At 43.3% G+C, this 24,095-nt stretch overlaps 1 protein-coding gene across 2 annotated transcripts in view; it reads right to left on the reverse strand.

Annotated features, from left to right (window-relative positions):
* yeats2 (YEATS domain containing 2) overlaps positions 1 to 24,095 on the reverse strand; it is a 74,260-nt gene that overhangs the window by 49,501 nt on the left and 664 nt on the right. For both annotated transcript variants that reach the window (XM_071377018.1, XM_071377017.1), the window contains exons 2-12: positions 23,549 to 23,654; positions 23,283 to 23,380; positions 18,813 to 18,905; positions 18,479 to 18,712; positions 18,061 to 18,194; positions 14,463 to 14,624; positions 5,506 to 5,617; positions 5,140 to 5,184; positions 4,756 to 4,954; positions 2,246 to 2,488; positions 1,705 to 1,866 (exon numbers count right to left, since the gene is read on the reverse strand). In XM_071377018.1, coding sequence (XP_071233119.1) covers positions 1,705 to 1,866; positions 2,246 to 2,488; positions 4,756 to 4,954; positions 5,140 to 5,184; positions 5,506 to 5,617; positions 14,463 to 14,624; positions 18,061 to 18,194; positions 18,479 to 18,712; positions 18,813 to 18,905; positions 23,283 to 23,380; positions 23,549 to 23,648 — 1,582 coding nt within the window. In that variant the 5' untranslated portion in view covers positions 23,649 to 23,654. The remainder of the gene's footprint in view (positions 1 to 1,704; positions 1,867 to 2,245; positions 2,489 to 4,755; positions 4,955 to 5,139; positions 5,185 to 5,505; positions 5,618 to 14,462; positions 14,625 to 18,060; positions 18,195 to 18,478; positions 18,713 to 18,812; positions 18,906 to 23,282; positions 23,381 to 23,548; positions 23,655 to 24,095) is intronic.

The following is a 24,095-nucleotide window of genomic DNA, read 5'->3' on the forward strand; positions in this document are numbered from 1 at the left end:
TAGCGCTGTCTTAGGCATCTCACAGTACGGACATGGCAATTTATTACCCTGGCCACATCTGAAGTGCCTCCTTACAGCATGCCTAAGGCACGATCACGCAGATGAGCAGGGACCCTGGGCATCTATTCTTTTGGTGTTTTTCAGAGTCAGTAGAAAGGCCTCTTTAGTGTCCTAAGTTTTCATAACTGTGACCTTAATTGCCTACCGTCTGTAAGCTGTTAGTGGCTTAATGACCGTTCCACAGGTGCATGTTCATTAATTATTTATGGTTCATTGAACCAAGCATGGGAAACAGTGTTTAAACCCTTTACAATGAAGATCTGTGAAGTTATTTGGATTTTTACGAATTATCTTGAAAGACAGGGTCCTGAAAAGGGGACGTTTCTTTTTTGCTGAGTTTATAAAATATATTTTGATTTGTTAAACACTTTTTGGTTACTACATGATTGCATGTGTGTTATTTCATAGTTTTGATGTCTTCACTATTATTCTACAATGTAGAAAATAGTAAATATAAAGAAAAACCCTTGAATGAGTAGGTGTGTTCAAACCTTTGACTGGTACTGTATATATATATATTTTATGGAACTCAGTCAGGGTCTCAATTTACTGTAGAATACACAAGGTGCAATTTCGAACGTTGGTTGTACATCATCAGTTTTGCTCTTGTTATGTCAGTCACTCAAACAGCCCATGTCAGTTAACTTTTTTTTTGATTGGTAAGTTAGTCTAAACAGCGATTTCAACTTGTAGTAATCATGGTCGAATTCCCGAACGGGGGTCACCCATTGATTTTATTAGTCACTCTCACTCAGACACCATATTAAAAACTGCAAACATTTCTCTCCACCTTTGGCAAAATGTGTAGAATTGCAGAACATTTGCTGTAAAACTGCACATTTTTCTCTCCGCCTCATACTAATTTCACTTAGGGCCCCCAAAAGGCTAGTGATAGGCTCTGACTGCATGTTTGGGTCTGCATGTGGGTACGCACTGCAGCCCCTCATGATGAGTTCAGATTACCCATCCATGGTACAAAGTTACCCATCTCTGGTATACAAACACAAAAGAGCTCCTCAATCTCACACACAGCCTCCCACGCTGTATACCTGCGAATTCTATAGCAATCTCACAAGCACACACACCTCTGAATGTCTAACCCCCCCGCACTGTCCAGTAATCTGACCCGGACACTGAGCCACGGAACACAGCAGTACTTCCTGTCACAATGGAAGCCCCTCTCATACCATCAAAAAGCTGCAGCATCATACAAGTCATGATTTATGGAGAGAGAGACAGAAGGAGGGAGAGAGAGAGACTAAGAGAGAGAGATCGGAGACAACTGAAAGGGTTCAGGCTTAGGAGCGTTAGAGAATATAGTCAACTGAGGAGGTTTATCAGTATCAGAGGAGAGGAGAGAAGTAAGAGTGCACTAGATTCAGCCTTGGGATGTTTGTAACGGTGGTGTGTAGGAGGGGAACGTTGGCCCTACAGTGGCCGAGGAGAGCCTACAACACCATTATCATGTGCTGTGTGGGAGGCACAGTCTACAGTACATCCTCACATTGTGCTGCAGGAGCTAACCCAAAAAACCTAACCCAAATCATAACTTTAACCATTAGGGAAAACCAGCGAAACTGTTCTTAGATCAGTGTCCAGAATCTAGGGGCAAGAGTGGAGCTGTCGAGCAGAGGAGGAGAGTACCTGTGGAGGCGCCGGAGTTCGCTGCCATGCCGATGACCTGGCCGGGCTTGTCGACAATGATGTAAGGGTTGTTGAGTACGGAGGAGCCCTGTTTGGTGTGTACCGGGGTGGAGGTGTGGGTACGGGGGAGGGGCGAGTGGCAGGGTGTGGAGATGGGTGAACCTTTGGGATCAAAACAAAATCACAAACAACATGCTCATTATAAAGATATTCATTTTAAAACATGCATTTTTCTAAAGCTCTGTATCTTAAAAAAAAAGCCCATGATAAAAAATTGATTTAAAGATTTCCTTAATGCGCTTGTGCCTCATATTTGAAATTCAAAACCTATTCAATCTTAACAGAGACGGTGTTTTAATACTGAGATTGGCCTATAGTTTCTTAATTTTGGGGGGAATAACGAAACAAATCAAACAAATGTCTCCACTGACACTGACTATGAAAACAAAAATCTGAATAACACCATTGAATTATTCATCAACTCACAACCTCTTCCCTCCCCCCACTCCAATACGGCCAGATCCCATTGGGAGATAGTTACCTGACACAATCTTACAGCTCATGGTGATTGGCTGAAAGGATTTCCCGGGGGACTCAGAGGGGCTGGGCAACTGTCCCTGGGGGACGATCTTACAGCTGGCCGTGATTGGCTGGAAGGCCGAGTTGCCATGGGAACCCAGTGTGATCTTCTCTGTGACTTTAGGACGGGACGGAGTGCGTTCCGAAGCTGAGGGGGGCGCGCTGTACACCCCAGACCTCCCAGTCTCTGTTTTGACGGGCAGACCTGGACGGAAGGGGAAGATAATAAAGAGAAAGGAAGGGAGAGAGAGAGGAGTGAGGAGGATGATAACCATTAAAATCCACTCTAGGCATAATCTTCATTATAATTATCCTCATCCTGGCACAGAGAGATAGGCAGAGAGAGATGATTTCTCAGTGCAGTGTCATCAATAATTCACTATAGGCCTGCGGAGGAAAGGATTTAAAGAAACAAAAAAGAGAAATCATAGAAAATCATGGCACACTTGGACAGGTCGTGATTCACTGGAAAGGAGAAATTGACATAATTCCAATGGAAACAGTTACAGATACAGTGGGACAAAAAAGTATTTAGTCAGCCACCAATTGTGCAAGTTCTCCCACTTAAAAAGATGAGAGAGGCCTGTAATTTTCATCATAGGTACACTTCAACTATGACAGACAAAATTAGAAGAAAAAAATCCAGAAAATCACATTGTACGATTTTTTATGAATTTATTTGCAAATTATGGTGGAAAATAAGTATTTGGTCACCTACAAACAAGCAAGATTTCTGGCTCTCACAGACCTGTAACTTCTTCTTTAAGAGGCTCCTCTGTCCTCCACTCGTTACCTGTATTAATGGCACCTGTTTGAACTTGTTATCAGTATAAAAGACACCTGTCCACAACCTCAAACAGTCACACTCCAAACTCCACTATGGCCAAGACCAAAGAGCTGTCAAAGGACACCAGAAACAAAATTGTAGACCTGCACCAGGCTAGGAAGACTGAATCTGCAATAGGTAAGCAGCTTGGTTTGAAGAAATCAACTGTGGGAGCAATTATTAGGAAATGGAAGACATACAAGACCACTGATAATCTCCCTCGGTCTGGGGCTCCACGCAACATCTCACCCCGTGGGGTCAAAATTATCACAAGAACAGTGAGCAAAAATCCCAGAACCACACGGGGGGACCTAGTGAATGACCTGCAGAGAGCTGGGACCAAAGTAACAAAACCTACCATCAGTAACACACTACGCTGCCAGGGACTCAAATCCTGCAGTGCCAGACGTGTCCCCCTGCTTAAGCCAGTACATGTCCAGGCCCGTCTGAAGTTTGCTAGAGAGCATTTGGATGATCCAGAAGAAGATTGGGAGAATGTCATATGGTCAGATGAAACCAAAATAGAACGTTTTGGTAAAAACTCAACTCGTCGTGTTTGGAGGACAAAGAATGCTGAGTTGCATCCAAAGAACACCAAGTCTGTGAAGCATGGGGGTGGAAACATCATGTTTTGGGGCTGTTTTTCTGCAAAGGGACCAGGACGACTGATCCGTGTAAAGGAAAGAATGAATGGGGCCATGTATCGTGAGATTTTGAGTGAAAACCTCCTTCCATCAGCAAGGGCATTGAAGATGAAACATGGCTGGGTCTTTCAGCATGACAATGATTCCAAACACACCGCCCGGGCAACGAAGGAGTGGCTTCGTAAGAAGCATTTCAAGGTCCTGGAGTGGCCTAGCCAGTCTCCAGATCTCAACCCCATAGAAAATCTTTGGAGGGAGTTGAAAGTCCGTGTTGCCCAGCAACAGCCCCAAAACATCACTGCTCTAGAGGAGATCTGCATGGAGGAATGGGCCAAAATACCAGCAACAGTGTGTGAAAACCTTGTGAAGACTTACAGAAAACGTTTGACCTCTGTCATTGCCAACAAAGGGTATATAACAAAGTATTGAGATAAACTTTTGTTATTGACCAAATACTTATTTTCCACCATAATTTGCAAATAAATTTATTAAAAATCCTACAATGTGATTTTCTGGATTTTCTTTTCTCATTTTGTCTGTCATAGTTGAAGTGTACCTATGATGAAAATTACAGGCCTCTCTCATCTTTTTAAGTGGGAGAATTTGCACAATTGGTGGCTGACTAAATACTTTTTTGTCCCACTGTACATGTTCTGCAGTGCACCGTGTGTTTGGATCTTCTTTGAATCTTCTATGGTATAGACCAGGGTTTCCCAAACACAGTCCTAGGGTCCCCCCCTGGGTGCACATTTTGGTTTTTGCCCTAGCACTACACAGTTGATTCAAATAACCAACTCATCGTCATGCTCTGATTATTTGAATCAGCTGTGTAGTGCTAGGGCAAAAACAAAAAAATTCACCCAGGGGGGGATGTATATGGCAGGACCCAGTTTGGGAAACCCTGGTGTAGACTAGACTTAAAAGTCTCATTCACATTCCTAGCTGATAGAACAGGTGAGTGAAAAGGACACTCGAATGTATATAACCTCCCATGCATCTCACCTTTCTCTGCGATGGTGGGGTGGTTGTCTTGTGAGAGGGGGAGTGGAGAGCTGCAGCGGCCAGAGAGAGGGCCTGGGGTTTGGGGCAGGAAGGATGGGGACGAGGGGCTGGCTGCACGCTGGTGGTGGTGGGCATGGGAGGAGGAAGAGAGCACATAGTCTTCCCCCAGGGAGTTCCTGTGGAGCTCGACATCCACCACCTGAGAGGAAAGTAAGTTCAAGGGTCAAAGTTCACAGTGGTAAAAAACAAAAACCGGCGTATTCAACACAACGAGTCAAGTCTGAGATCAGTGCTGGGGCTATGGTCCCATGAAATGTAAGACAGGTGTCTTGCTAGTAGACTTGATAGAGAAGTTTGAACACAGTAAATGAATAACAGACTTACTGTTTCTGCCCCCAGTGTCTGCAGGCCTGTGTAAGTTCTGTCGAGCTATAGGGAGAGACAGTAGGATTTATTATGCACTTTTATATAGAGAAAAAAAAAACATTCAAAACTGTGTAAAAAAGAAGAAGAAAGAAACCATATCAGTGAATCTCACTTAAGAAATCAAAAAGCCTGTGAGAAACCTTTAGAACATTCTCAAGTAGCTAGACTTATACAACTTTAAAGAACCACTACTGCCACTTAATTAGCAACCAAGAGTCCTCTTTTGAGGAAGACGGAGAGAGACAGAGAGACAGAAGTGCTCCTCTGTGGACGAAACATGCGTTTCCAGTGCAAATAAAGATGTAATGTAATCTACAATCGGACCTTGAGGTGGTGTATGATGTCTATGCGTTTGTTGCGGGGGTCTTTGAAGTGGATCTGGATGCGGACAGGGAACTCCCCCCAGCCACGACGTGTCAAGTGGAACGGAGGCTCACTAACAACAGACACATTTAGAGTCATGAACAACACACACACTTAGATCAGGGACAAACACATTTTGAATACTTTATGACACACACACACAGACACACCATGGTTTGAGAATAAACATAATCCATGAAAACAACATCATAACTACCCCTTTAAGTATTAAATACAGCCAGACAGAGAAGGTATCCCATCACCCCCTATACTCTTGACTCATTGCTCTTTGTAGACATTCTACCCCAAATTCAATGAGCGGGAAGCTTTCTCTCTCATCTCCTCTCTCTTTGAAGCCTGCGGCTCTCATCCTTGTGGCCCAGAGCCTGAGCTGACAGTGTGTCTGTCCGCTTGCGCTTTATTCCCACACTTGAAGACCTTAGATGTGTTAGAATCAGCAAACAGCTTGAGCTACATCTCTGTGGGGTTCAGTACGTTTGAATCCTCTGCTCAGTCAGTCAGTCGGGATGCATCTATCGGGGGTTACTGAAACCATTGTGTCTCGTCAGCTTAAAACAGCCAGAGGGCTGAGGATTTGTTTTGATTCAGGATGGGGATGTAAAGCAGGATCAACCTGCATGCCGTGTCAGCGCTCGAAGCAATCCGGGGCCTGAAGTATTCTGAGGTATTAGATATTCGTTTTCTGAGTGATTACACTGTCTGTAGGTAAAGGGTGTGTCAGCACGGTTAGTCACGACTCATGTGTACTGTTGACTCCATTTCTGACTCATACTGCTCACACAAATCACAGGAACTAAAGTATATGTTTCAGACGCGTCAGGGGGCTCAGTGCAGAAGTTGCCCTTAGGCACAGGTCTAGGATCAGCTTTCCCACCACAAATCCCAAAGGGCAAGCTGGTCTTAGAGCAGTGTCAAGGGGCAACTTGACCTAATGCCTGTGGGCTGGCTGGAAGGTTTATCTGCATTGTCTCATGTCATATGGGGCACTATTACTCCAAGGCATTTCAGTTTGATTACTACGATGGGAGTGTTAAGACATTCCCAGCAGAACAGTTCGGAAGAGTTTGTGCATATACAGTATTATGAAGACATTTTGTGCCGTTTTTGTTTGTTTTGGACTTCGGCAAGGGTTTTTCGACTGTTCGGGCACAAATAAATGTCTTGAGGCAAGACAAAGTCGGAAGCCAAAGTCGACGCCCCTTTGTCGGTGATTGGTCAACAGTAGGGATTCTTCAATAAAGTCTTTGTTGTCGTTAGACGAGAGACGAGTCGTTTTCATGCACATTTTTTCACTTGAGAAATACTGCACCAAACATCTTAGTTAGATGTCAAATCATGGGACTAAGATCTCTTCTGCAAAAACGTCAAAATGAAAAGCAGATTTCTTGAGTAAACGTAGATTCATTCTGACTATTTAGCTACGGCGTCTCAAAATGGACAAACAGCACTAGTGGCTTTTTCAGTTTTCAAGCTAAAGTTTTTTAGGGGAGTAATGCGAGCACACTCGTTCGGTTCGCCTAGCCGAGCTGAAGCTTGCTGACGCCTTTATCAAGGTGTACACTCGGTTCTTCTCGGGTCCAAAAAGCTGGACCAGGACCCGAACGGACAACCAAACCTAGACCCCAGAAATATGATTAGCCTTTATTTTCTGGTTAACGAATAGGTCTTTATATGTTGGCTAGGCCTTCTATAACTACTATTTGAGAAGGTCCAGAGACAAACATTTCCTAGGTGGCAAAGGTCCGGATGGATATCGTCTTTTATCGGCACTGTCGTACAGCGTAGTAACAAACATATTCGTCTACAACATAGCAAACACGTTTTTATATGAAATGCCATCTGTAAATACGAATAGAATGGTTCAATTATGAGCCTAGTTGGTTTAGCCAAAGATGAAGCCAACAACCTTCCCGCTAGCCATGATTGGCTGAGATAATGGTCTGCAATATAACACGCTTCTGTCTATTTGAGCTGGTCAGTATGTCTAGGTAATCCTGTCTAACGTGGCTATTGTTTTTAAATGTATCGTGTATTAAAACTTCATAAGTGTTGCTCTCCACTTTCTGGAGGACTGAGTTTTGAAATCAGTGGAATTCGAGTATGATAGCTAAGGAGATGGAGAAAACACCAGTCTCCAGATTACATCTTCAAACGGACACCCATGGCATCCGTCAGGAGACGCGTCCAACCCTGAATGACGTATACGATTAAGATAGTCTAGCTAGCTACAGTAAACGTTGGCAAAAAAATGTAATTCAATTGTTTCCAGCAGCACAGTTACAGTCACCAACGCTCTGGATAACATGAAAACAGCCTAACCAGCTCTGCTAGGGGGAGTAAAATGGTCAGAGTGGGGTGTTCTCTCATTATGTTTCTGGAAGTAGCTAGCCAATGTTAACCAGTTAGCTCGGGTGCTTGACTGCCGTTGTGAGTTCAGAACATTCGGATCAACCCTACACATCGGCCAGAGCATCCGGTGTGCGCTCTGAACGCGAAACGCTCTGAATTTATGACGGACAATCTGACAGCACAGTTGCGGTCACCAACGCGCTGGATAACATAACAGCATAACCACCTCTGCTAGGGCGAGTAATGTTCAGTGAGTTCAGTGAGTTTGATGTCTGGAAGTAGCTAGCAAGTTAGCTTGGGTGCTTGACTGCTGTTAGTACATTCGGATCAACCTTTAAAGAGATGGGTGGGGCTAAAGCTTAAGAGGGTGTGAACGATGTTGAATGGGTGTAGACAAAGAAGGGCTCTCTAATAGTAGTACCAAAACATTCAAAGGCCCTTTTCACAAAAGTGAGTTTACAAGTTGATCAACTTTCAAAGCAAAATAACTTTCCCATTGTTCCTCAACTGCAGTGTATGATAAACCATTTTGTAGCTCTGAGTCTCTACTTTTGTCCAATGTAAAAAAAAAAAACACTTTCAAATTTTGCTACATAAGACCAATTTGAGCCAGTCGGTCACATATTTTCTGGAGAACAAAGGAGAGTTTAACAACAACAAAAATATCTGAATGCACAGAACGTCACTATGGGCCATGCAATATTCATGTAAAAGTCACTCTGGGCCTTGCCCTGCATTAATGAGAGAAATTACACTTTCGGTCTCCTGCCAATGCTTTGAATCTTGGCACAAATGGTGCAGGTTTTCATTGGTGAACCCAGTGCGATATTTTATTTTAATAAAGTTAATTCACAGCTGTATGTGGTGCCAAACATGGTCAGGATGTATAGTGCCAGTTTCTTGAGAACAGGGACATCAGCTGCAGGCATCATCGTTCCCCAGAAAGTGACAGGGTCACAACCACCAGCCTGCTCCTTCAAAGAAACATTTTCTTGCAGCTCAATCAACTCCATTTGCAGTGACGCAACATCTACCCATCAGAAAGACCGGTTTTGCTTCTTCTGACAACTTCATCACATTTGTGACCAAGAAGGGCTTCTGGGTGAGCAGAAGCAGTTCTCTTCCAACAATGAAGAGTGACCCGTTCCTGTAGGTTCATGCTCTACAACATTCGCAGAGTACGACCCTGCCTCACGCAGGAAGCGGCGCAGGTCCTAATCCAGGCACTTGTCATCTCCCGTCTGGATTACTGCAACTCGCTGTTGGCTGGGCTCCCTGCCTGTGCCATTAAACCCCTACAACTCATCCAGAACGCCGCAGCCCGTCTGGTGTTCAACTTTCCCAAGTTCTCTCACGTCACCCCGCTCCTCCGCTCTCTCCACTGGCTTCCAGTTGAAGCTCGCATCCGCTACAAGACCATGGTGCTTGCCTACGGAGCTGTGAGGGGAACGGCACCTCCGTACCTTCAGGCTCTGATCAGGCCCTACACCCAAACAAGGGCACTGCGTTCATCCACCTCTGGCCTGCTCGCCTCCCTACCTCTGAGGAAGTACAGTTCCCGCTCAGCCCAGTCAAAACTGTTCGCTGCTCTGGCACCCCAATGGTGGAACAAACTCCCTCACGACGCCAGGTCAGCGGAGTCAATCACCACCTTCCGGAGACACCTGAAACCCCACCTCTTTAAGGAATACCTAGGATAGGATAAAGTAATCCTTCTAACCCCCCCCCCTTAAAAGAGTTAGATGCACTATTGTAAAGTGGTTGTTCCACTGGATATCATAAGGTGAATGCACCAATTTGTAAGTCGCTCTGGATAAGAGCGTCTGCTAAATGACTTAAATGTAATGTAAATGTAATGAAGTCATCAAAACGAGCCTTGAAGTTATCCATCAGCATCTGGATGAAATCAACATGTTTGGGAACATCTTTGTCTCCCAGCGTTTGCACCAAAAGATTGGGGAAGTGGACAAGTTCTCCCTTAAAAAGGCTCAAATTTCCTCTGGAAAGCCCGGACCGCTGTTATCATATCACACACGGTGTTGTCTCGTCCCTGCAGCTTAACATTCAGTTGATTATGGTGTGGTGTAATGTCTGTCAAAAATTCTTCTCATCTTCCAAAAACTCAGAAACTGAGTTTTGGAACGCCTTTGTCAATCTTTTGCTCTGATAAGAAAGCTTTGATTTCCACCTGAATGGCACAAAAGAGTTCCAAAACCCTGCCTTTGCTGAGCCATCTGACATTGTTGTGCAGAAGTAAGTAATTGAAACTGGCATTGGCCTCGGAGACCACAGACTTCAGATCTATCCCCCTTTTGGTCAGCATCCCTTTGATGGCCTCATGGATATCTTCTCCCTGTGTGTGTGCTTCTAGATTTGTTAACTCCAACAGCTCCTCACAGAATTCCCACCAGAAGCTGGGCATTATCAGTGTTATCTGTTGTTTCATGCAGAGCTAATGAAATGCATGGTGCATTCTGAATGGCCTCATCAAGTTAAATCTTCAGCTAATATTTCAGTTCTCCTCCATTGCTGTGGAATCTGACAGTGGGGATCTGTTTGATCTTTTCCCTGAGCTTTTTGTTTACCTTCGAGCAAGATCTCAGCAACTTCACACATGCATTATATTACCATCTGAAAAGGTTTTTTGGTGTTTTCCCAAAACCCAAGCTATCCTCACTGAACATTCCATTGCACACTGTTGGGCTGTCATGGAATTGACAAGGACTTTGGTGGACCTCTCATATTGGGATTTGAGTTGGTTTATCTTGTTTGTTCTCACCTCCGTGTTCAGGGGATACGTCTGACTGAATTTACTATGCCTGGTGTCATAATGGCGCTTAACATTGGCACTTTTCACGAGAGCTACGGACTCACTGCATATCAGACACATTGGTTTTGTGCTAGTTGCGGGGAGAATGAATAAATACTGTTCCGTCCACTCGCCTTTGAATATACGGTTTTCAGAATAAACTTGTAAAAAAATGTAACAAGCCATATTAACAAAGTTACTGGTAACTAAGCTCCTTCTATCTGTGATATTTACAGTTGAACTGCAGTCAAATCTTTGTGCCTGCAGTTTCTGCAGTTTCTTTCTGCCTGCTTGTACCAAGGTTCCGCTGAGGATATTTGGATTAATGCGATTGGGTAAGACGCGGCCTCTTGTATTTGCATATAACCACGCGATTGGATTAGACAGGGCACTAGTACAGGTGGCAGTTGCTTCGAGAGAGACAGAGAAAGAGAGGTTAATGAGGTAAAGAGGCCGCTGCGCCCGGTTGATAAAAAAAAAAAAACGGTCTAAAAATGACTTTTATATAATAAAATGTCCGGATTGACCCTTCTCTGGGTCCGGACCCGGACCGTAAGTTGAGTTTGGCTGCAGAGCCGTGGTTGGCTCCATTCGGGTCTCTCAGCTGTAGTTACATAGACCTGAGATCCGATGACAAACTAACCAGACCGGAGTGAAAAGTTAGAATTTTGGGTCCCAGGTCGGGTGTTGGTTTTTCGGGTTTTGGTGGACTCATGAATACCTCTAATGTTTACTACTCAACCAGTCAAACAGATTTTTCTGCAACTGAAATCCTTGGGCGTACCACCGTAGCCTTTTTTCGCAGGTTGCCTGAGTCCAAACTGTAAAATAATAATAATAAATAACCCCAAAAAATGGGATGGAAAAACCCTTCCAGTGTCAACTTATACATCTAAAACAAGATAAAGTATGTAGAAAAGACAATGGACCTATATATTTCTTTTATGGAATCTTTGAGAAATAAAAATCACCAAAATAAAAGCTAGACAGTGAGGGAGAATTGAAAATATCAAAAACACTGAATATAGAAGTATATACAGGGCATTCGGAAAGTATTCAGACCTCTTGACTTTTTCAACATTTTGCTAAGCTACAGCCTTATTCTAAAATGGATTAAATAAAAATAAATCTCGTCAATCTACACACAATACCCCAAAATGACAAAAAGAAAACAGGTTTATAGATTTATGTATAGATGTATAAAAATAATAACGGAAATACCTTATTTATGTAAGTATTCAGACCCTTTGCTATGAGACTCGAAATTGAGCTCAGGTGCATCCTGTTTCCATTGATCATCCTTGAGATGTTTGCACAACTTGATTGGAGTCCACCTGTGGTAAAATCAATTGATTGGACATGATTTGGAAAGGTGCACACACCTGTCTATATAAGGTCCAACAGTTGAACGTGCAAGTCAGAGCAAAAACCAAGCCATGAGGTTGAAAGAATTGTCCGTAGAGCATCCGAGACAGGATTGTGTCGAGGTCCCCAAGAACACAGTGGCCTCATTCATTCTTAAATGGAAGAAGTTTGGAACCACCAAGGCTCTTCCTCGAGCTGGCTGCACGGCCAAACTGAGCAATCGGTGGAGAAGAGTCTTGGTCAGGGAGGTGACTCTGACAAAGCTCCAGAGATCCTCTGTGGAGAATGGAGAACCTTCCAGAAAGACAACCATCTCTGCAGCACTCCACCAATCAGGTCTTTATACTAGAGTGGCCAGAAAGAAGCCACTCCTCAGTAAAAGGCACGACAGCCCGTTTGGAGATTGCCAATAGCCACCTAAAGGATTCTCAGACCATGAGAAATAAGAATCTCTGGTCTGATGAAACTCTTTGGCCTGAATGCCAAGCGTCACGTCTGGAGGAAACCTGGCACCATCCCTACGGTGAAGCATGGTGGAGGCAGCATCATGCTGTGGGGATGTTTTTCAGCGGCAGGGACTGGAAAACTAGTCAGGATTGAGGGAAAGATGAAATGAGCAAAGTACAGAGAGATCCATGATGAAAACCTGCTCCAGAGCACTCAGGACCTCAGACTGGTGCAAAGGTTCACCATCAAACAGGACAACAACCCTAAGCACACAGCCAAAATAACGCAGGAGTGGCTTCGGGACAAGTCTCTGAATGTCCTTGAGTGGCCCAGCCAGAGCCCAGACTTGAATCCAATCGAACATCTCTGGAGAGACCTGAAAATAGCTGTGCAGCAACACTCCCATCCAACCTGACAGAGCTTTAGAGGATCTGCAGAGAAGAATGGGAGAAACTCCCCAAATAGAGGTGTGCCAAGCTTGTAGTGTCATACCCAAGAAGACTCAAGGCTGTAATCGCTGCCAAAGGTGCTGTAATCGCTGCCAAAGGTGCTTCAACAAAGTACTGAATAAAGGGTTTGAATACTTATGTAAAAGCAAAAAATAAAAATAAAAATGTAATCAATTTTAAAATAAGGCTGTAAGGTTACAAAATGTGGAAAAAGTCAAGGAGTCAGAACACTTACCGAAAGCACTATATTTTGTTATTATGTTTGAACAAAAGAACACAGGATTATCCATAGCAAAATGCATAGAATTGGCGAAAATTTGCTTTAAAACAGCATGTTCTCTCAGCTCCATGGCAGAATATGTAGAACTGCATGAAACTTCCATTAAAACTGCAATGTTTTCTCTCACCTGCATGGCAAAATAGGTAGAATTGCAAGAAATCTGCTTTAAACTAAAAGATTTCTCACAGCTCCATGGAGAAATTTGAGAAAATGTTCTCTAAAATTCAGCCTCGCTGACCACGACCCCTGCCAAGCCCACCACCTTAGCCCCTTTTTAATACAGAATAAACCCTGGTCTAACAGTAGATAGGCCTACATCTGCACTAGCTATGCCTACATCGTTGTCTAGCCAAACAGAAGTTGTTCAGGAAACTTTTGTTGACCTATAAACTTAAATGAAAAAGGTGTAAATACGGGCAAAACTACATCGTAGCTCAGGGTTGGGCAAATGGCTCCCCGAATTAATAATTAATAAAAAGGAACTAATTCGGGGTCTCAACTTACTGTTGAAAGTTATAATATTAGAATGCACAAGGTGTCAGCTAACCTTTCTTTAGATTGCTAAATTAGTCTAGCCAGCTATCTAAACTAGTAATCATGGTCAAATTACCAACCGGGAATGCAGGGCACATTTTGTTAGTCACTCTCATTTAGATATCATATTAACATGGCATATATTAGGGCAACATGTGTAGAACTGCAGGAAATGTGTTATAAATTTGGTAAATCTTCTCTCCGCACCATGGAAAAATGTGTAGAATTGCAGCAAATTTGCTTTAAAACTGCTAAATATTCTCTACACCTCATGGCAAAATGTGCATAATTGCAGGAAATTAACTCACTCCGCTGACAAGGGGGGAGGCTAAAATATTTTGCCTGCAATGTGGAGGGGGGCCCCCAAAATGTTTTTGCTTTGGGGCCGGCTCTGACTGCATATGTGGGTATGGATGTGGGTACACAGACCTACATGCCACTGCTGCCCCTCATGATGAGTTCAGATCTTTTTGTTTCCCCCACCCCATCAAAGTTACCCATCCCTGTCGTAGCGCGTCAGATCAAAACATGTTGCACAGAGAGTCTCAATCTGTCTGCTGTTGCCTGAGGCCTGCATTTAAAAACAACACCCCAGTGATCTCTTCAATAACCAGACGAGCACTACCTCCAAAGTACAGACACGTGCGCACACACACAAACATACCTGACTTCCACCAGGTCATTGGGCTTGTAGCTGGGGTGCAGGAAAAACCAGACTTTCTTGACAAAGTGGTCGATGCTGGGCTCTCTTCTGGAGCCTCTGACGTACACCATCCACTTATGGGTCGACTGGTCATTCTCCTCCCGCTTATCAGGAGGGATATACCTGGGAGACAGGAGGGAGATCATATATTTCAGCCATTTAGCAGCCGTTTTTAGGTAGGAATATGTGGCCCCAGGACCCTGGCATTACTAGTGCCACACTTTTACCAACTGAGCCACATACTCTAGGACCACCAAAGGTATCGAGAGAAAGCAAGGAAGGTAGGGAGAAGGGGAAGAAGAAGGAAAGATAAGCTGGGGGATGGGGAGAAAGAGCGAGAGAAAGAGAGAAAAGTAGAGAATAAAAAACAATGAGAAAACACAAAGAGGGAAAGAAACAGCGAGAGACAGGTATGCAGGAAGGGCTGTCTAGCAGAGCTGTCGGTCACTGTGCACTAGTGCCCCGGTTCTGTTTGTTTACCTCGGATTGACAGATGGAGGGGAGGAGAGAGTGAGAAAGAGAGAGGGAGGGAGCTGCCTCGCAGGGGGAAAGGAGGAGATAGAAAGAAGCTGGAGCTCAGACGGAGTTCTCTCTACTCCCTGGGCGGCATGTAGCCTCGCGGTTAGAGCGTTGGGCCAGTAACCGAAAGTCAATGGTTCGATTACCCGAGCCGACAAGGTGAAAAATCAACAACCATCACTCCTGTGTTCCAATGACACGCTGTGTTAGCTAATGCAAGTTTATAATTTTAAAAGGTTAATTGATCATTAGAAAACCCTTTTGCAATTATGTTAGCACAGCTGAAAACTGTTGTTCGGATTAAAGAAGCAATAAAACTGGCCTTCTCAGACTGGCCAATAAAAAGAAAAGATTAACATGGGCAAAAGAACACAGACACTGGACAGAGGAACTCTGCCTAGAAGGCCAGCATCCTGGAGTCGCCTCTTTGCTGTTGACGTTGAGACTGGTGTTTTGCGGGTACTATTTAATGAAGCTGCCAGTTGAAGACTTGTGAGGAGTCTGTTTCTCGCATGGAATAGCCTTCATTTCTCAGAACAAGAATAGACTGACGAGTCTCAGAAGAAAGGTCTTTGTTTCTGGCCATTTTGAGCCTGTACTCGAACTCACAAATGCTGATGCTCCAGATACTCAACTAGTCTAAAGAAGGCCAGTTGTATTGCTTCTTTAAATCAGAACAACAGTTTTCAGCTGTGCTAACATAATTGAAAAAGGATTTTCTAATTAGCCTTTTAAAAATGATAAACTTGGATTAGCTAGTGCAATTGGAAAACAGGAGTGATGGTTACTGATAATGGGCCTCTGTACGCCTATGTAGATATTCCATTTAAAAAATCTGCCGTTTCCAGCTACAATAGTCATTTACAACATTAACAATGTCTACACTGTATTTCTGATCAATTTGATGTTATTTTAATTGACAAAAAATGTGCTTTTCTTTCAAAAACAAGGACATTTCTAAGTGACCCCAAACTTTTAAACAGTAGTGTATATAGCTAACATTTGAAATACATTTCATAGAGTAAAGTAAGGTGCTAGTACATGATGAAGCTTTTACAGATAGGGAGTCTAGCTACTTTGTTAAGTCAAGGGACATAATTAATAATCACTGTTTCATGACACCGTTATGACATTGTCATATCCTACTTGTTGTCTTCTAGTAGAGTGTCTCCCTGTAACCCCTAAACTTGTGATCCAGGGAGAAAACATCTCATTGATCAAGAGTCCTGTATCAAGACTGGGCTTGCATGACAGGCACCCAGTTACCCAACTGCTCACTGTGATGGGAGGGAACAAAAACAAGGTGTGCTGACTGCCTACTGAGATACTCAACTGCAGGGATGCAAACTGGTGAGGGCCCAAAAAGGTGACACTATTTTCCTGCATGGGACACACGCAAATAATCTGTAAACTGCACGAAAATGTGCCTATTTTCAGAGTGGGGTTGTGACAATACCAACATTTTACAACAATGTGATACCAGGCCAAGCGAGTAGTATCGTGATACCACACGATACTGCCCCTCACACTTTTTACTACAATTTACTGCATTTTACTGTATAAAATGCTTATATCCAAAGGCCTACCTGTGATTGGGCAGGAGGAATATAAACGCATAATGATCTGCATTTTCATTGTGGCAGTAAGGAGAAAACACACTAGGCCTATATGAAACCATCATTAGCCTACTCTTCAGACAACTCACACACACACGAACACACACACACACACACACACACACACACACACACACACACACACACACACACACACACACACACACACACACACACACACACACATCCTCTTCCTCTCTCTCTCACACACACACACCGCTCTCTCATTCCCTCTCACACACACAATGCTCCCAAAAGTGAAGCACCAAACAGAATTTAAGGACCAGAAAAATATTTTTTAAATGTAGCTTATAATTACATTGACAAGGCATATGCATCCTACCTTTGAAGCATCTCCTTGAGTTGGCTATTTATCCATTTTCAGTTTTTCCTGTGCCATCCAAATTTGTGCATAGCCAATTGGTACCATGTTGTTAGCTAGCTAGCCAGGTAACATGACTAAACAAGGCTGTGTGCTATCAAACCAAAAATGTGCGAGACCCGCAAGTAGTTTAAAACGGCCAGCGACAGGGTTTATAAAATTATATAAAATGTGCGCCAATTCGCGGTAGAAAGGAGAGAAGGTAGCTCCGGTGGTTTGGGTTAGAAACTTGCAGTTTTCAGTGATGTAAAGGTGCAATCATGGCTGTCACTGTGCTCCGTTTTTCCTCTATGGCAGTCCGACTGGCCTGCTTGTTCTTACAGGCTAAATTAAAAGATACGTATTCACCTACCTCCGCTGCGAGACGCTCCAATAATAAAGCAAACGTAACAACAGAAAACGCTGTCTGTACACAGCAGCGTGCCATCGCGGCTAAATAACATTTAAAAACTGATGGAGATGCGCAGAAAGATCGGACGGAGAGAAGCAGCTGAGTAGGCTAATGGCTGGTTAGGGGATGCGGGATGGCTGCTCACAGCTACCACACGTGATATTGGATGAAGCGCTCATTCTGATATGAAATATCTGACATCGCGCTCTACACTGGTATTTGTAGAACGTGTAGGGATGCATTCTGTGCTCAGTCATGAATGTGGATATCAGAAAGATACACCATTATATTTAGTGATCACACGGGAGAAAATCTCTTCACGTCTCTCTCCGATTGGTCAATGGGCGATACGGTCTTGGGTCTGCGCACTTTTCTTACGGAACTACCCGATTCATGTGGATGACCTATTTAGACATCCAAACGGCAAATATTGCCTGAAAGTGATGAGTTTGCAACCCTGCAACTGTATAACAAGGGCTTTGCAACACACTGCTGTTGTTCATATCTTCCTGTATCTGTCACACAGGACTAGAAACATTGTGAAATGATTGAGAAAGTTCACCGTGTCAAAAAAAAGAATGGGACCACTGCCTTGAAAAGCTCTCAGATTCTACTGAGTAAAAAAAGTCATTGATAACGTCATTCACGTACTTGGAGACGTTTCCCACCACGATGGTCTTCTTTATGTAGAGCCTGGAAGCCTCATCTCCTGTAGTGTGGTAGGTCACCCTCTGTTCCCCCCCGTCTGACGACAGGACACCTGACGACGGGATGCCAAACGTGTCCTACAACAAAGGAGACAGTCATAGTATTCATGTTAGAGGGTGTATCAGAAGCCTTTTACCGCTGCAGTAATAATCATGAGGGTCATCATATGATTGCCTTCCCAAGGGTGCGTCTCAATAATCTACAGTGCCTCCCTCTCTTCAGCTCCTTTGCCTCATCTGCATAGGTCTGAAAATACAGGATGGGTGAAAGCAATTTGCTTATACCTGACCAGGTTTTTCAGATCAGTACAGATGAAGGAAAGGAGACGGGGAGTGGAAGCCACTTCAGACTCCAGAGTCACCTTCCCTGTGTTGCGGCCCGGCCTGCGCTCCTGCCTGCCCCTGTCCTCTCTCCAGGCCCCCTCCCCGTCCCTATCCGGCCCCTCACCCAGCTGTGACAGGGACTCAGACTCCGAGGGCCCCAGGGAGTGGGCGTCCGAGCCCTGGTTGAGAGGGGAGGAGGAGCGGGAGGGTGACTCCAGGAAACGCTTGATGGCCGGGTGGTTCAGCACCGCCGGGTCGCTCTTGGATGCCTGCTGGTAAACGTAGGAAAGGAGAGGGGATGAAGTTGTAGAATTTATATTTGTTGAATACAAAGTGGGTACAAATAAGAAATTTGACTTAAAACAACCTTACCTCTTGGAGCTTGGGCACCCCAGCGTTGGCATAGTAATTGGCCACAATACAGGCTCTGAGCTTGTCCATCATTCGCCTGGCCTCATTCAGACGCTGTAACAGAGAAATGAACAGCAACACTGAAACTTTCTCCTGCAGTATAAACGTGTAATTAACTTTTCTCCTACAGTTTAAGCATGTAAGTAGCCAAGCGGCTAAGGAGTTGGACCTGTAGCCGAAAGGTGGCCGGTTTGATTCCCAGGCCGGGCCTTGGAAAAAGGGTGGAATTGACCTGGCAAATGGATGGCTGCTGGGTTCACATCCTCAAGACATTCCCCTATCGTTGGGCCCTTGAGCAAGGCCCTTAACCGCACAACATGCTCTCCATCCAGGGGCGCTGCACTGCAGCTTGACCATGCGCTCGTCTCAACTACATGTGTGATGTGTGCTGTCTGAGGGTGTTAAGGACGGAGAAGACACATTTCCATTGTTCTCTGTAACATATGGACAATAAAGTAGTATTGTATTAGAGCTGGGAGATACGGACAAAAATTCATATCGCAATAAATGTAACTACTTTGCTCGATACCAATAAATACAACATACAATTATTCTTTTTTTATGGACAGTTACTACTTTGCATTAGCGGCAGGGGTCTAGACAATTTTCTTCCAGTGCCAAGTAAGACAACTGAGATGGTAGCCTATGACTCAAAAGGTAAGCTATTCCATCTAACATATCCAGGAAAAACATGATTGATATTTTGATGTGCAACCTGTCTAAATAGGATCCAAAATGATCACATTTATTTCTGGCTCTGCGGAGATGAATTGTCCGACATCTTTGTGCATATTGGCCTAGGCTATACCTATTATTCACCGCCTGAGGAAGTGGGAACTCTTTAGATGGGTTGATTACTCTAAATATGATCTTGTTGCTAGATAGGCATGTAGGCTAATTGATTAATCTATCAATAAATGCAATGTCTGACAAAAACTTTCAAGCACTAGGCCTAGGCTAATTGATGTAGGCCTATTACCGACAAATGGCGTGCTCTGCTCAGCTCCGCTCCGCGGGCGTATCAAAACCATGCTACATAGCCTACTCAGGTAGTAAAGTGGTACCATGTCGGGTTGGCCGATATTACAATAACATTGTCTATCGACAATGATTGACAGCCATCGTCGATGGCGACGACACTGTGATGTGACTGACGATGGTTTAGCCTAAATGTTGAACTTACAGCATTGCAAGCGGTACCGATGAACCGAGTCTGGAACCAACGGGACCCTGAAAAGCTTGTATCCCCAAGCCATAAGACTACTAAATAGCTAACCAAATAGCTACCTGGACTATCTGCATTGACCCTTTATGCACTAACTATTTTGACTCATCACATACGCTGCTGCTACTGTTTATTATCTATCCTGTTGCCTAGTCACTTTACCCGTACCCATATGTACATATATACAATTACCTTGGAGCCTTACACATCAACTCGGTACTGGTGCCCCGTCCATATAGTAAAATGATCGTTACTCATTGTGTAATCTTTTCTATATCTCTCTCTGCATTGTTGAGAATGACCCGTAAGTAAGCATTTCACTGTTTGTAAACAACAGGTAGACTAAGAAAAATTTGATTTGAACTTGACTGAGTCTCGCAGTGCACAGCAGGGCCGCGTACAAGTGACATTGTGAGTAATTTGCCTATTCCTATTTTCTGTAGCCTATTTCAATAAATGTGCTATATAGATTTGCAAAAAAAATATTTAAAAAACAGTTTTCTCTTTGTCATAATGGGGTATTGTGTGTAGACTGAAAAGGAAAATGTTTTTTTTTTAAATCCATTTTAGAATAAGGCTGTAACGTAACAAAATGTGGAAAAAGTGAAGGGGTCTGAATACTTTCCGAATGCACCGTATACCCTTAAACCCCCCCCCCCCCCCAAAATACACTCCTCTCTTCACCATACTGTGCGGCACCCTAACCAAACCCTTACCCTACATCTTACCCTAAACCGGGATGGTATCCTAACCCCAATCCAAACCCCATACCGGGTTCATATCCAAATCCCAACCCTCCCCACACACTAATACAACACACTCTTTCCCTTTGAGTCCACCCCTCTCTTTATTTATGTATTGTTTAGTCAAGTTTAGTTTTGACTCCTATTTCGTTTTTTCTTTAGCACTTCTATAACTGTAAAGTGACTTTGGGTCCTTGAAAAGCACTATATAAGTCCAATGTATTATTATTATTATAATTATTATTATATATCACTATGTTTTATGGGTACATAATCACGATAGGACAAAGGTTGACATCGCCCAACCCTAGAACTCAATATTAAGAGGTGAGAAATACATTTGAAGTCAGAAGTTTACATACATTTAGGTTGGAGTCATTAAAACTAGTTTTTCAACCATTCCACAAATTTTTTGTTAACAAACTATAGTTTTGGCAAGTCGGTTAGGACATCTACTTTGTGCATGACGCAAGTCATTTTTCCAACAATTGTTTACAAACAGATTATTTCATTATAATTCACTGTATCACCATTCCAGTGGGTCAGAAGTTTACATGCACTAAGTTGACTGTGCATTTAAACAGCTTGGAAAATTCCAGAAAATGATATCATGGCTTTAGAAGCTTCTGATAGGCTAATTGACATCATTTGAAAGTGTACCTGTGGATGTATTTCAAGGCCTACCTTCAAACTCAGTGCCTCTTTGCTTGACATCATGGGAAAATCAAAAGAAATCAGCCAAGACCTCAGAAAAAAAATGGTAGACCTCCACAAGTCTTGTTCATCCTTGGGAGGAATTTCCAAATGCCTGAAGGTACCACGTTCATCTGTACAAACAATAGTACGCAAGTATAAACACCATGGGACCACACAGCTGTCATTCCGCTCAGGAAGGAGACGCATTCTGTCTCCTAGAGATGAACGTACTTTCATGCAAAAAGTGCAAATCAATCCCAGAACAACAGCAAAGGACCTTGTGAAGATGCTGGAGGAAACAGGTACAAAAGTATAGTAAAACGAGTCCTATATCGACATAACCCGAAAGGCCGCTCAGCAAGGAAGAAGCCACTGCTCCAAAACCGCCATAAAAAAGCCAGACTACGGTTTGCAATGAAATGTCCTCTGGTCTGATGAAACAAAAATAGAACTGTTTGGTCATAATGTCCATCGTTATGTTTGGAGGAAAAAGGGGGATGCTTGCAAGCCGAAGAACACCATCCCAACCGTGAAGCACGGGGATGGCAGCATCATGTTGTGGGGGTGCTTTGCTGCAGGAGGGACTGGTGCACTTCACAAAATAGATGGCGTCGTGAGGTAGGAAAATGATGTAGATATATTGAAGCAACATCAGTCAGGAAGTTAAAGCTTGGTCACAAATGGGTCTTCCAAATGGACAATGACCCCAAGCATACTTCCAAAATGGCTTAAGGACAACAAAGTCAAGGCATTGGAGTGGCCATCACAAAGCCCTGACCTCAATCCTATAGAAAATGTGTGGGCAAAACTGAAAAAGCGTGTGCGAGCAAGGAGGCCTACAAAGCTGACTCAGTGACACCAGCTCTGTCAGGAGGAATGGGCCAAAATTCACCCAACTTATTGTGGGAAGCTTGTGGAAGGCTACCCGAAACGTTTGACCCAAGTTAAACAATTTAAAGGCAATGCTACCAATTACTAATTGAGTGTATGTAAACTTCTGACCCACTGGGAATGTGATGAAATAAATAAAAGCTGAAATAAATCATTCTCTTTACTATTATTCTGACATTTCACATTCTTAAAATAAAGTGGTGACCTAACTGACCTAAGACAGGGAACTTTTACTTGGATTAAATGTCCGGAATTGTGAAAAACTGAGTTTAAATGTATTTGGCTAAGGTGTATGTAAACTTCTGACTTCAACTGTACATGATATACTCACAGAAAGCTGTGCCTCTACTCTCTCTAACTAGAACAGTGGTTGCCTTGAAAAATGTATTTTTCCCAATGCATCTCTCCCTCCTCCTCTGTGCGCACAGTGGGGAGAGGAAGTAAGAGTGGCTTGCTCACACAGCAGCCAAAACAGGGACAGGCAGATAATTTCATAGCAGGAATCGACATAATGCATAGGCTATTAATGTTGACCAAATTATGGTTGTGGGACAATCTACAGGAACGTTGGACAGCAAAATCACAGAAAATTACTGACGTAAGCAAAATACTTCGGTAAGTGAAGGTGATGTCGGTGTCAGTAATTTTTGGTTAATCATCCCAGCTCTATATTGTACATTGTAATTACACACAATTAAAGGTAATAAACATGAAAACAGAGTGTTTGTCTTTGCATGCATTTAAGGTGTTTGTTTGTACTTTTGTACCCTCATGGTTCTGATATGATTCATGTATGGTGACATGATACTCATTCAGTAGATGAGGTTAACAGTTACCTGACATGATACTTATTCAGTAGATGAGGTTAACAGTTACCTGTCCGATCACTTCGATCTCATGTTCTTTGTTCTTCATCTCCAAAGAGAACTGGTCTTTGATAATGGCCTCAATCTTCTGCACCGTAGCTTCCCTCGCTGGCAAGTTTGAAAAGAGTATGAAAACCCAGACAGAGTGAGCTAGGTCACATGTTAGCATCATCCTAAAGATACTGTGAACCAGTAATTGTCCATACAGCCTAAGTGCACAAGTACAGGAAGGCTTTAATAGTACAATAGCATGTGTTGTAGAACTTCCAGTCTTACCATTTTGTTCCACTACTTTGTGTCGCTTGTTCTCCTGAACCTGTGAGATGTCTTCATAGTCTGGGTCCTTGTCTTCAATCTTCCTCTTGATGCCTGACATGATTGACTGAGAGATAGAGACAACGGCAATGTGTAAATTCAACCGCTGTGCTCTGGAAACCATGTCCCTGTTGCTTGCTCTATGATTTATGCTAGATATATGTATCACTAACTAAAATGGAGAAGATGCTGGCAGTAAGCTTTTTATCTTGTAGCAGCAACAATTGCTGAGTTCTCAATATTATTCCAGATAATCAAATAACAACCTAGCTTGTTAGAAGTGTATTACATTTCCCTACATGGTATTTGTGCAGTTCACAAACAATAATGTATGAAATCACTGCACCTGCTAGCCTAGCATGTTAGCTAGCATAATATGTCAAAAGGGGAATAAGTGCTAACAGAAAATGAAAAACATTGCCCGTTTCCAACAACAAACCTCACAAAACATGGCATTCTATTGAATGGTTATATATATTTTTTACTTCACTAAATTATATGTACAGTG

Source organism: Salvelinus alpinus, chromosome 30, assembly GCF_045679555.1.
Source record: "Salvelinus alpinus chromosome 30, SLU_Salpinus.1, whole genome shotgun sequence".
In the NCBI taxonomy this organism is placed as follows: Eukaryota; Metazoa; Chordata; class Actinopteri; order Salmoniformes; family Salmonidae; genus Salvelinus; species Salvelinus alpinus.